Raw genomic sequence first — 12,932 nt, 5'->3', positions numbered from 1 at the left:
ATAATTTTAAAGAAAAAACATGTGGGGGAAACACTGTAGCCAAACAAAAACCATGTAAGGAAAACATTGTAGTAATTCATAGTATTTTTTTTTAAAAAAAACTACAAAGCTAATCTCTCAACCAGCTCAATATATAAAAAAAACCGACAAAGGCTATTATAAAAAAAAAAAAGTCAATTTTGGGTAAAAAAAATGAAAAAAAATGTACAAAAAAGGAAACAAAAGCGGAAAAAAAACCACGTGGGGAAATATATAGTGTTTTAAAGAAAAAGACAAAAAAACCTAAATTTTCAACCACCTCAATAGTAAAAAAAAAAAATCAACAAAAATAATTCTGAAAAAAACAAAACAAAAAAAAGAAAATATGTAAAAAATGACAATTTTGGAAAAAAAAAAAATAAAAAAAAAGAAAAAAAAAACATATGTGGAAAGCTAAAGCTAGATTATCAGCCAGCTCAATATTGAAAAAATAAAATCGATAAAGATAATTTTTTTAAAAAATATATGGGGAAACATTGCAGCAAAAAAAAAACTATGTAGGGGAAACACTGTAGCAATCCATATTATTTTTTTTTTTTAAAAAAAACTACAAAGCTAAATTCTCAACCAACTTAATATAAAAAAATAAAATCTACAAAGACCATTTTGGAAAAAAAAAAATAAAGAAATCATTAAAAAAAATATATGAGAATATTATATCAATCCACAATGTTTTAAAGAAAAAAACTACATAGTTAAATTTTCAACCAGCTCAATATTTAAAAAAATTAGCAAAGATAATTTTGAAACAAAAAAATTAAAAAAAAACAAAAAAAAAAAGAAGAAATCAATTTTGGGTAAAAAAAAGTAAAAAAAAAAAAACATGTAAAAAAAAAAAACAAAAGCAAAAAAAAAAAAAAAAAACCTGCTGCTACAGTGAATATCCCATACGTTTTAAAAGTATTCTATATAATTTTCAATAATATAAAAAAAAATATGGTTTTAAAATTGAGTTACGGAAAACAATAGTTTTCTTAGCATGTGTAATTTGTTGAAAAACTAGATGGAAAATTGTTATTTTAATTAAAAATAAAAGATTAATACCCCGTTTAAAAATACGGTGCAAATCGCGTTTTTAAAAATTCAATTTTTTTTACTAAAAGTTATTTTTTTTTGTGTTTTGAATTGTTTTGATGTATTGGTTTCAAAAATAATTTTTTAAAAAATAAAAAATATATATTATTTTATTGTATTTTAATATAAAAAATATTTTAAAAAACAACCACAACAATATTTCAAACAGATGTTAGTAACTTTGTCTCCAAAACAAAACAAAAACAGCTGTATTATTTTCGAAGAAAAAGAGGTATTAATTGACCTTTAAAACGAAAAGTACCTAAAAATAAAATTAATTTTTATTTAAAAATAAAAAAATATAACGAGAAGACAATTATATAAAATATTTTTTTTAAATGAAAAAATAATCAAATTGAAACAAAAATGAGTAACTTCGAAGGAGGTTTGTAAATGTGTTTTAAAATTATTTTTTTATGTTGAGTTTAAAAATAATTTAAAAATAATAAAAATAATATTATTTTAATATATTTTTAAATAAAAAATATTTTAAAAAATAATTTGCCCGAGATAACCTCAACCAACCATGCTAGTCCAAACTGGAGGCCGCTCCACAGTCTAAACCTAAACCCTTCTACTAGCATACTCAGTTTTGTTTTCTGTTGCTCCGTCGAAATTCAATCATATCAGCCATAGCAGCAGCCTCAGCCTCAGCCTCAGCCTCATTTTATCCTTTACACAAGCTAAATACCAACCAGTCATGTCTTTGTCTAGACTCCAGCAGCCTTGTTATTTGCAACAATGCCCCTCCGTTCTCTCCCCCTCCATCCCTCTTCTTTGTTCCTTCTCTTTTCGCGTCTCCCCCTATTCTCAGAGACAAATACGACTCCATTTCGACGGCCACACTAGTAGTGCTGCTGCTTGTTGTAGCTTGTCTCAGCAGCAGCAATCTCAAATCTTATCGTCGGTTACTAATGGAAGTACAGTCTCTGACAGGAAAGAGATTCGTTTAGGTTTGCCTAGCAAAGGACGCATGGCTGCTGACACTCTTGATCTTCTCAAGGTATTATCTACTTGTTTGCTTAATTATTTATAATAATGACCGATCCATCCGTCACTTTATTTTGAGCTTTCTTGGTTTTGTTTTTGGATTAGGATTGTCAACTATCTGTGAAGCATGTGAATCCTCGACAATACGTTGCAGAAATTCCTCAGGTTTATCATCTATAATTATTGGATTGGATTGAAAATGACTGTTTTTTTATCAATTATTTTTGCTTACTATTGACTGTTGTGAAGCTTACCAACTTGGAAGTTTGGTTCCAAAGACCCAAAGACATTGTACGAAAGTTGCTATCAGGAGATTTGGACCTTGGAATTGTGGGTTTTGATACTTTCAGCGAATTCGGACTGGTAAGCAGTAACTAGCTGACATCACTATAAATGATTACTAATTTGAGAGATTTGTTCGTCATTTTGCTCATGTTAGCGATATCATATGCTAACCCAGATACATAGTTCATTCCACAAATTAAATTGTGAATATCGGAAACATGGTATATGCTTTTTATGATTTCTTAAAGTCAACAGATCTGCAACTATCCATGAAGGATATTGAGTTTGTTGTTACTGTTGTTGCCTTTCAAAAACAATGGTTATAAATATCTTGGAATTCCAAAAATATGGTTTTTGAAATGTATTCAAAACCTACTGCATTCTGATATACCTTTTGGTTCAGAACTCTCCTTTTGTCTACTTAATCACTATCCCGAAAACAGAGAAAAAGAAAATCAAGTTTTTACTTTGCAAAATGGTACCACACAGGCTTTAGACATTACCATGAGCCTATAGACTGCTTCTGCAATGCTGGACATCACCAAGTTTAGTTGGAAGTTTAGAGCTCGGTATTATCTATTTCTCAAATGCATGGCATCTGTTACAAAATTCAGTTGTTATTTTGTTTTTCTTTTAACTAGTGAACCCAAATGCTGTAATCTCTACCTTTAAGAAGAGAGTACGTTGTAGCAACACTTTTTTTCTCTCTCTTACCTTGAATCATTCTGACACTGATATCTTGTTTCTTTATTCTTGCTATGATTGTGTAAGAATGCATTATTCAGTTTTGAACTTTTTGTCAGGGAAACGAAGATCTTATCATTGTTCATGATGCTCTTGGATATGGGGAATGCCGTTTATCCATTGCAGTAAGATTTTATCATGTTCTCAATATAAGCCAACAAACTTCAACGTCTAAATGCTGATTTTGCTCATAGTTGCCATTGTTTATTCTTATCGTGTGGCTTTCCTTTCTTATAGATTCCCAAATATGGGATTTTTGAAAATATAAATTCACTAAGGGAACTAGCACAAATGCCTCAATGGACAACTGAAAAACCTCTTCGTGTTGCTACCGGCTTCAGTCATGTATGTGGGTTCATTTTAGACATATCATGACTAACACATTCTAGGAATTATTCCTTTTCATTAGCTTCTAATTAAGAGGTCCCATTTGGTTTTGTTTCTTTTTGCCTCTATATACAGCTGGGTCCTAAATTTATGAAGGATAATGGATTCACGCATGTGACATTTTCAACTGCTGACGGAGCATTGGAAGCTGCTCCTGCGGTGAGACTTTATTTTTTTCCTTGTCTAATTTTGTTTCATCCATTTGTGTAAGTTATAATTAGTCCATAAAGAAAAAAATGACCATATGGTGCATATCCTCATCTAGAGCAAAAAAACTGATTTTTATAAGAATGGTTGATTGCAAGCACACCGAATACTGTTATTGCATTTGGAAGTTTAATCAGTTCTTCAGTGGAAAGTCATCCTATAATGCATGTCTTGGTCCAGTGCAAAGGAACTTCAAATTTATATGAGAATTTATAATATGTTAGTCATTGCTACCTTATTTTATCCCTAGATTGCTATGTTCAAAGATTTATTACTGACGTAGTTGGAAACTAGGTTAATTAGGAATTAAGTTGGGGTTAAATAAAAAGGTCTTGAGAAAAATCCTAAACTTCATAGATAATCTCTAATAGGAGAGAGAGAAATTCTCTTTATTAATTCATCAAAATATCAATCTAAAAATGTATTAAACCCTTTTCATATTGGTTCTAGGCTTAAACCTTTAAGAGAAAACAAATCCTAATAAATAATTATAGAGTTAATATATAATCTCACCAACATTGGGGTTCCTAAAATGAAGAAAAAAAAACTAAGAAAAATATTTATTTTTCAAAAACGCATCTAAATCAATTTTTTTGGGCTGGAAGGAACTCGTCTTAGAGTTCAAGTTGTTCTTATCTCAATTTCAAGAATGTCCAATCAAAACTCTTCCAAATTCATCAAGATCATGCCCACCAAGGAGCTACACCAACCTTAGGAGGTGGATCAAAGCTTTCAATGCATTGGCATCTAAAAGTGGCTCGCCTTTAATTTTCTTCACCTTCACGCTACCTACAACAACAAAAACAACCAAAAGAGTGCCATCCTTAAATTTAGATTAATGATCTAGTCCCAATCCATTTCGAGAGCCTGCTTTGCCATACCCTGGTAGTTAGCAAACCACTTGGGCTTTATCATTGACTCCATAATGTCATGGCTTCTGAAATAGAGCCCAAGTTGCATCTCATTGTTCGTTGCACCTTTTACAATCTTCCTTTTGCAATGCTTCCATCACTACCTCACCTAGGCATCCTTGCAAATTCTACTCCAAGACTATTAATCTTTCCATCAATTGTGAAAATATTAATAAATCTCAAATTGTGACGCTTTCTAACATCAAAATCATTTGAATTGTGTGCAAGAGTGATCTTGACAACACCATAACCTAAGAGTGTCACTCTTTCCCCTTCAATTAATATCCTACCTTTTCCAACCTCAAGGGGAATGCCTTTGTGTTTTAGTGGCAGTTGAACACTAACACCATTACCTCTTGGGTAGCGGAAACAACTAGGATGATCATCTATAGCATCAATAGCAACAATGTGGAAAAGCTATGCCTTGTAAAAAGAGCCATAACAACCATGTTAGTGAGGCATGCCGTATAAGTTACATCAAAAGCTTCAAAAAGTGTGGGACCGTCTGCTCCCATATTATTAGAAGTTTCTGCAATTCCACATCATGTACCACTTGGTCATAGCCCAAATTGCACATTTTGTTGGAAAATGGCGAAGGAAGAGATTTGAGCTTGTCCCTCCCTTTGCATCATGAATTGCAAAATCTTTGTTTGCCTTTGCTATCGCAATTAAACCCTTTGCAAAATATGTTATGTAAGACCATGTGCTTGCACTTGCCTTGAACTATTTTCCAGTTGCAAGACCAAACTTGTTCACTCTTTAGAGCTTTTGATAGGATATGAATTGACTTTCAATGGGAAACTGTTGATTCATTAAGGAAATATAGTACTATATGGCTTGTGATGGCAATCCCTTTCCCATATGAATCACACTAAGGTTGCTTGTACGTCCCAACATTTGCGTAACATCCAACAAACTTAGCTTAGCCATTCTCCCTTTTTGGATTGTAAATTTAAGTCCCTTTGATAATCACAGTGTGAGCAGGCAAATTAACACTCCGAGTTGGAGTTGCAGTAAAAACAAATATTTGCCCGTGGCCATCCTTAAAGAGGTCCTTAACAAGTTGACGATCAATTTACTATATTAGCAAAGCCATAGGATAGAAGATGTTTAAGATCATTGCTTTTCATCAATTCTATTTGAGTTTGGTGAAGCTCAACGACATGCACAATCCTCTCTCAAGAATCTATTCTTGCACTATCCTCTCTTACGAATCTATTTAGATTTTCATTAGCAAGTGCATTGTCCTTTATTGCTTGAGCCATTTTAGCTTGTTGTTATTATTGTCTTAAAAAGGTTAGTCTTTGAATGCTTCAACCTTTCCTCTTATGACAGTGAAATTTGGAAAACGCTTATGGTGATCATCTTTGGAAACCCCTCCTTGAGGATTTTCATAACCTAAATGAAGAGAATGTAAAAGAAAAGGGACATGCCATATTAAGTCCAAATGAGTTTGAGAAGGAGATTCTGGAAGAGTTGTGTTTGCTTTAGTTGTAAGAGAAGATTTAAGAAACTCTATAGTGGAACTGCTGAAGAGGTGAGGGTGGTGTTGGAAGAGTTTTAAGATATTTGTTCTATTGAGCTCCATGATTCCTTACCTCCTATGCACGACATCTAGCACGTCATAGATTTTGAACGTCATGTTGAGCTTCTTGATTCTTGACAAGGAAGAGGAGGATGATCCCAGTTTACTAGGTTTTGTCTGATTCAAATCCTCTCTGGTTCAACGACACATCATAGAGTTTGGGACAACTAGGTTAGGTGGAATTAGATGTATCTCAACATAACCTAAGGGAATCGAAGATTGAAGAGTGAATGCTATTTTTCACGCCTCCATTAATAGTGGAGATAAAAGTTGCAAGATCATTATATATAGTAGGAGTTGTATCAAAGCATTATCTTCTAAAATTGTAGCTCGCTTAGGTCTTAAGTTTGTTCCACACCTTCAGTCATATAGTGTTTATGGTTTCAAACCTAGAAAGCCTAGAGGTCTTCTTTCCATGTCTTCTTATGCTAAGATGTTTTACCCTGTTGAGTCTTTTGCACGTAAAGTTCATGATTTGCACGTTGAAATCACACAATAAATTCAAGTAATGAACAATACAAACTTCAAGTTAATTGATATAGGTGTCTTGATGCATTTAATGTTGAGATTATTTCATAAAACATATTAGACTTGAAAAATATCATTAGGGATAGGGATGGTGAGCTTTAGTGAATCCTAGTTTGTGACCTGCTTCAGACTACACTTGTATCATTAGAGATACATTGCAACAAATTGATCCTGATGACTAGGAGTAATATTGCTGCCTACAGCTATAATTGATCGGTCAAGTTTTTTCAACCCCAATAGAGTTGGTGGGAACAATAGACTAGGGACAATTTGCACATATATGGTCGAAGATGAAAGAGGATGGCCTAACCCGTTACTTTTTGGTTAGGAGATTGAGCATATTTAAGCCTACTTTATTGGACTTTCATTTAATTTATTATTAGATTTATTTTTTCATTATTTTTTGGATATTTTATTTAATGGGTTGTAAGCCCCATTGTTGGTTTTGGTTAGGTTTTTGTTGTGACTATTTATATGTATTTTTTTTATATTATGAACAACTTTGATGAATTAAAAAAATATTGTTGACTTCTCCTCCTCCTCCTTCCTTTCCCTTCTTATTTTTGCACCTTTTCTTCTCCTTTCTTTTCTTTAATTTAGTGTTGTCCTACATCATTTGTGGTAATCATCTTCAACACAAGATTTTCTTCTTCGATTGCGCGCGTGATATAGTTTCTCAAATCTGGAGGTGGAGTTGCGATTATCTGTCTTGTGATCTTCCAAATCCCTATCCACCAAGCAAAGAGTCAGATCCTGAACTTGTCCTTTTAGTTCCTTAATTGTCAATTCTTGAACGTAATGTCTTTTAGGGCCAAACTGATGCATGATAATAAAAATTTGATGAGAAGAAAAGAAGGGAAAGAGAGAAAAAGGTAAGAAGAAAAGGAGTAGAAAAAGAGAAGAGAAAGACAAGAATAGGAGAAGTCTGAAGATTTTTCTTAATTCATCAAAAGTTACTCCATAATATAGAAAATTATGTATAAATAGTCACAATTAAAATCCTAATCACAACTAATAATTAAGATTATAGTCAAAACATATCATAAATTAAGTCTAATAATAAAATCAAATAAAATCCAATAACATAGGTTTGGATGTGCTCAATTTCCCAAGCATAGAATAATAGGTTGGGTTATTCTTAATTGATTTTGATCATATATGTGTGTGAACTGTCTTAGGTCTAGTATCCCTCACCAACTCTCTTAAGATTGGAAAAACTCGATGTTGTTGTCTCTCTAGCAATCTAAGTTTAGTCCGAAGTGGATTGTTATATCCAAGAGCTAGGATTCACTGATCCTCACCAGAGATATATTGCAACAAATTGATCCTGATCTCTAGAAGTAATATTGGAGCCGCCTGGAGTTATACTCGATGGAGTCAAGTTTTTCAACTCTGAAATAGTTGGTGGGGACACCAAACCTAACACAATTCACACACGTTTATGGTTGAAGATGATGGAGGATAGCCCAACCCGTCACTCTTTGATTGGAAGATTAGGACATCCATGCCTATGCTATTGGATTTTATTTGGTTTTATTATTAGATATAAGTTATGTTATTTTTTTTAAACATGTTATTTAGGTGATTATACATCTAAATGTTGGTTGTGATAATATATAGATGTAATTTTTGTACAATATAGACAACTTTTGATGAATTAAGAAAAGTTTGCATACTTCTCTTCCTCCTTTTCTCTTCTCACTTCTACTCATCTTCCTAGCCTTTTCTTCTTCTTTTTCTCTTCTCTCTCTCTTCTTTTCATCTCTTTTATTGTCCCGCATCACGTTGGTTGGTGATGGGGTTCTCGACCTTGGAGATTGGTTTGTTGGGTGGTGGAATAGTTGGTCTGGTTTGGTGGAGATGGCATGGAGCTTTTAGACAGTGTTGGTGCTGTTGATACTATTAGGAAGTAAGGTGGTGGCTACCTTTTTTTATATATTTAATTTCATATTGGATCATTCAGTTGTGAAAACAAAGAAAACTTGACTTTGATACCAAAGTTGATGCGGGACAATAAATATTTGAAGAGAAGTAAAAAAGGGAAAGAGAGAAAGAAGAAGGCAGGAAGAAGAGAAGGGAAATAGAGGAAGATCAAAAGTCTACAGATTTTTCTTAATTCATCAAAAGTTGTCCATAATATAGAAAAATTATGTATAAAAAATAGTCACAATAAAAACCTAATCACAACCAACAATTGGGTTTATAGCACACTAAATAAGATAAAAAAACATAAATTAAGCCCAATAACAAAATAAAAATCCAATAACATAGGTTTGGATGTGTCCAATCTCTTCAACCATAATTAGTTGAAAATCATCCTCAATCATGAAAACATCCTTTACAACATCCAATTATGACAATTTAATTAGAAAAGCTTGGTTCTAATACCAACTAACATAGCCAAAAAGTAGATTAATTAGGATTGAAAAGGAAATCAGGAAAGGGTTGAATGAAAAGGGCTTGAGAAAAACTCTATATGCTGTATGTAATCTACAAAAGAAGAGATAGAGAACAATCTCTTTATTAATTAATAACAATTTTATAATCTTCTGAAAAATAAACTAAACAAACCAATTTATATTAGTTTTGGGCTTAAACTCTAATACTTAAAAGAGAAAAAAAAAAATCCTAATAAATAATTAAAAAGTCAATATAGAATTTTACCAATATTATGATTTCTAAATTGAGTAAGAAAAAAACAAAAAAGTTCTGGCACCAATCAGTTTTTGAGATATAGCCGTGTTTATAGGTGTTTGTCCCTCATTTTTAAGGTTTTCGTTTCTTTTGCATGAGGTTTTGTACCTTATCACTTTTATGATTTTTTGGGACTTGTATATTTGAATTTATTTATTAGTTCGATCGATGTTTATATAATAAAAAGACTTTCAGAAGTCCCGTCTTTGTTTTGGTCTGGTGCATTTGACAATAAAAGAAAAAAAATGAAAGAAAAGGAATGCTTTGTTTTTTTTTTCTAGGCCAACCAAAATTTTCACTCCCACAAGTGAGCTGTTTGGGATGTAATTTGATGGACAATAATACAGCAGGCTGCTGTAGCCACTGTTCATACATGGGACTTTGTAATACGTTGTCCTTTTATCCATGCCAACTTCTTTCTTCCTTTACCTTCCTCTCTTTATCTTCTAACGTAACGTCAAGCAGTCATCCTGTCTTATTATTAGGAAACTAATAATAAATGTATATTATTAATAAATGTATATTAGGAAACTTGGCCATTTGACTAGCAGTCCTAGTGTGTAAATTAATGGAAATCCTCACTTCACTTTTCCTGTTTTGACATCCTCTTGGATAAAGAACTTGTGGCCCAATGGAATGTACCGTAGTCATGGTTCAGTTCTTAATCTACGAAAGTTATTTTAATAAATAAACAATAATCCTATTGAGTTGCACTGATGTGTACTTGCTTCTTGCTTGTATCTTTTGCTACTTGAGCAATGATTCTCATGCTGGATCTCCATGTATTTACGTAGGTTATTTATTTTTCTTGTATATTGTATATTAGATGGGGATAGCTGATGCTATTTTGGACCTTGTGAGCAGTGGAACAACTCTGAAAGAGAACAACTTGAAAGAAATAGAAGGTGGGGTTGTGTTGGAGAGCCAGGTAAGTTAACAAGTCCATGTGGACCTTACCAAGCATGTGATCTTGTAGGTTAGAAGCGGGTGATCATGCTGTTGGTTTTACATCGTGCCTTTGCCACATGATGTCTTGCCTTAAAAAATTCACTTGTTTTATAGGCTGTTCTTGTTGCTACAAGAAAATCATTGATCCAACGGGAAGATGTGAGGAGCATAACGAAAGAGATTCTTGAAAGGTTTGAGGCGCATTTGAGGGCAGGTGGTCAGTTCACGGTGCGGATATAATGTCTCTATTCCTGTTCCCCCACCACACACACAAATAGAGCCTATTTTTGTTTTGACACTTTCATGGCAGGTGACTGCAAACATGAGAGGAAGTAGCACAGAAGAAGTGGCTGCTCGAGTACTGAGCCAACCATCTTTGTCTGGGTTGCAGGTGAGGTTTGAGACAGAAACCATGTTTTTTTTTTTTATTGTTGTTCCTATCTCTAGTTTTCAGACAAAACAACCACAACGTGTTTTATTAGCATATCCAAAATTTTTCGCAACCATGTTTTTCACTGCCTTCATTCTAAAGCTTTTCTTTGGGAGGTGGGGTAGGGGTTGGTCCTGCACCACCCCATCTAACCCTCGGGGGGCTCAACTGAAAGGGATGCAGTAGCACTCAGACCCAGAACCAAGGCTTCAAGGCAATAATCCTAAGATGCATGCCTTTTATCTAACTCCTGGTTTTTTAAGTTGTTTTCTAACTTCTCAATTACAGGGACCTACTGTAAGTCCAGTTTTCTGCAAACGTGATGGAGAGGTTGTGTCAGATTTCTATGCCATAGTCATATGTGTTCCCAAGAAGGCATTATATGAGTCCGTACAGCAACTTAGAGAGGTAAGCCCTGCACATAAAGTGGGATCCTGTCTCTGTTTTTAGTGTTAAAAGGGAGCGCTTGCTCTTGGGCCCATTACTCGGCTTGCCAGTAGATACAAAAGTAAAACCAACTCTTATCATCATGCATGTTTGAATGTTTCTCTCTCTATACCAATTATCGCATGCTGTGAATTTCAAATTATTGCATTGATGGTGTCCATTTAAACCACGGATTTATCTCCAGTCTTGTATTTCCCAAGGTATAGCATATGATTCCATGTTCAACTGATAGACTTTGAAGTGACTAATAGAACAACTCATGTGAAGCTCCTTTCAAATGCTCTGGCAAGACCTGGTTAATTTTACAGCTTGATCTATTTTGATGCAGATTGGAGGCAGCGGAGTTTTAATTTCTCCTTTAACATACATTTTCGAGGAAGTGACACCAAGATGGCAGGAGCTTCTTTTAAAACTCGATTTATAAACACGCTGCAGCTCATGCTTCGGTTGATGTTTTAGCGTTCTTCTGATTTTTGAGAAACTTTTGCTTTCCTCCTTCAATCTCAACGGTGTTAGAATGTCTAATGAATGGCTATTGGTGTTGTATAATGATGCAGTTCGAATTTTGTTTCGGTTGAAATTTGCATGATTGTGCCATAACTCCTGCATTCTTCTTATAGTATTATGTCATTTGAAGTTTATTTGTGAACTTTTTTTTAATTTAGTTGGCAGTTGACAGTTTTTATACACAACACTGTTCTCTGATACTGTAGTCATATTGAGAAACTGGCAATGGCAGATCATCAGATGGCCCTTGCTGAGGTTTTGGGTTCAGGTGCCGTTATGAGATAAAACCTAAAATGACAATGAGAAAGTGGGAGATTTTACCAGGTCTGTCTATTTGAGAAACCTTCTGTTGGCTGACTGTAGGGTTTCAGAAATGAAGTGGAAATGGCTAGAGAGCAATGTGAAAGGGATTATATGGTGAGGATAAGCTTTGCTTAGTTAGATAGTGTTTGTGAATATGGTTGATATGGTGTTTTTTAAAAATTTAAATTTTATTTTTATTTAAAATTAATTTTTTTATATTTTTAAAATATTTTAATATATTGATATTAAAAATAATTTTTACTCTGATATATAGGAGGAGCATGTTGAAGATTTTACCTATCATTTGGGAATTATTACCTTTTAAAAGCAATTCCTAGAATTTAAACGTTCTAAATAAGTGTTTCTCGAACGTGCTGCGCAGGTTCGCACTTTCCACCTTTCCTAATTTCTAAATGAGCCTTTTCCCTTTTTAAAAAAAAAAACAATATCGATTTATTTCTACTTTTCTGAAGGAAAAATAAAGCAACCACCTATCTATTTCATCTGCATTTTTAGTGGGTTTATAAATTGTTTTTTCTTTTCAGTATATAAGTTTTTTCAAATTATTTTTTTACTTAAAAATTATAAAAGTAAATAAAAAAACACATACAAATATCTAATTAAATAAATTAACAATTATATGTGTAAATAAATAAATAAAGGCATTAACAATAATTAAAAGTAAAACTAGAAAAAATATGAAATAAATGTAAATCAAGAGACATTTATCCAATTGTATTTAATGAGTTTGTTTATTGAAATTAATTTTTTATTCAATCAAATGATAATAGAAATAGATAAATATATATATAAAAATCTTATGCAAGATTGCATATATTAGAAATATTATCTA

General features: G+C 32.9%; 1 protein-coding gene across 3 annotated transcripts; it reads left to right on the top strand.

Moving 5' to 3' along the window:
• Positions 1 to 1,639: 1,639 nt before the first annotated feature.
• LOC7455230 (ATP phosphoribosyltransferase 2, chloroplastic) lies at positions 1,640 to 11,910 on the top strand. 3 transcript variants are annotated; one of them, XM_002325887.4, is made up of 11 exons: positions 1,640 to 2,116; positions 2,209 to 2,268; positions 2,353 to 2,466; positions 3,192 to 3,257; positions 3,370 to 3,477; positions 3,595 to 3,678; positions 10,271 to 10,372; positions 10,507 to 10,620; positions 10,703 to 10,783; positions 10,925 to 11,036; positions 11,111 to 11,230. In XM_002325887.4, exons 1-10 carry the CDS (start codon positions 1,814 to 1,816, stop codon positions 11,006 to 11,008), a joined length of 1,116 nt encoding a protein of 371 aa, XP_002325923.3. In that variant the 5' UTR covers positions 1,640 to 1,813; the 3' UTR covers positions 11,009 to 11,036; positions 11,111 to 11,230. The 3 variants fall into 3 exon arrangements, 2 of the variants coding, with proteins under 2 accessions (XP_002325923.3, XP_024447591.1); XR_002979414.2 differs by having other exon boundaries at positions 1,641 to 2,116; positions 10,948 to 11,036; XM_024591823.2 differs by lacking the exon at positions 10,925 to 11,036 and adding an exon at positions 11,598 to 11,910 and having other exon boundaries at positions 1,642 to 2,116.
• The last annotated feature ends 1,022 nt before the right edge of the window (positions 11,911 to 12,932 follow it).

The sequence above is a fragment of the Populus trichocarpa genome, chromosome 19 (genome assembly GCF_000002775.5).
Source record: "Populus trichocarpa isolate Nisqually-1 chromosome 19, P.trichocarpa_v4.1, whole genome shotgun sequence".
NCBI lineage: Eukaryota > Viridiplantae > Streptophyta > Magnoliopsida > Malpighiales > Salicaceae > Populus > Populus trichocarpa.
The sequence above is the reverse complement of the archived record's forward strand: the minus strand, read 5'-3'. Positions and strand labels throughout refer to the sequence as shown.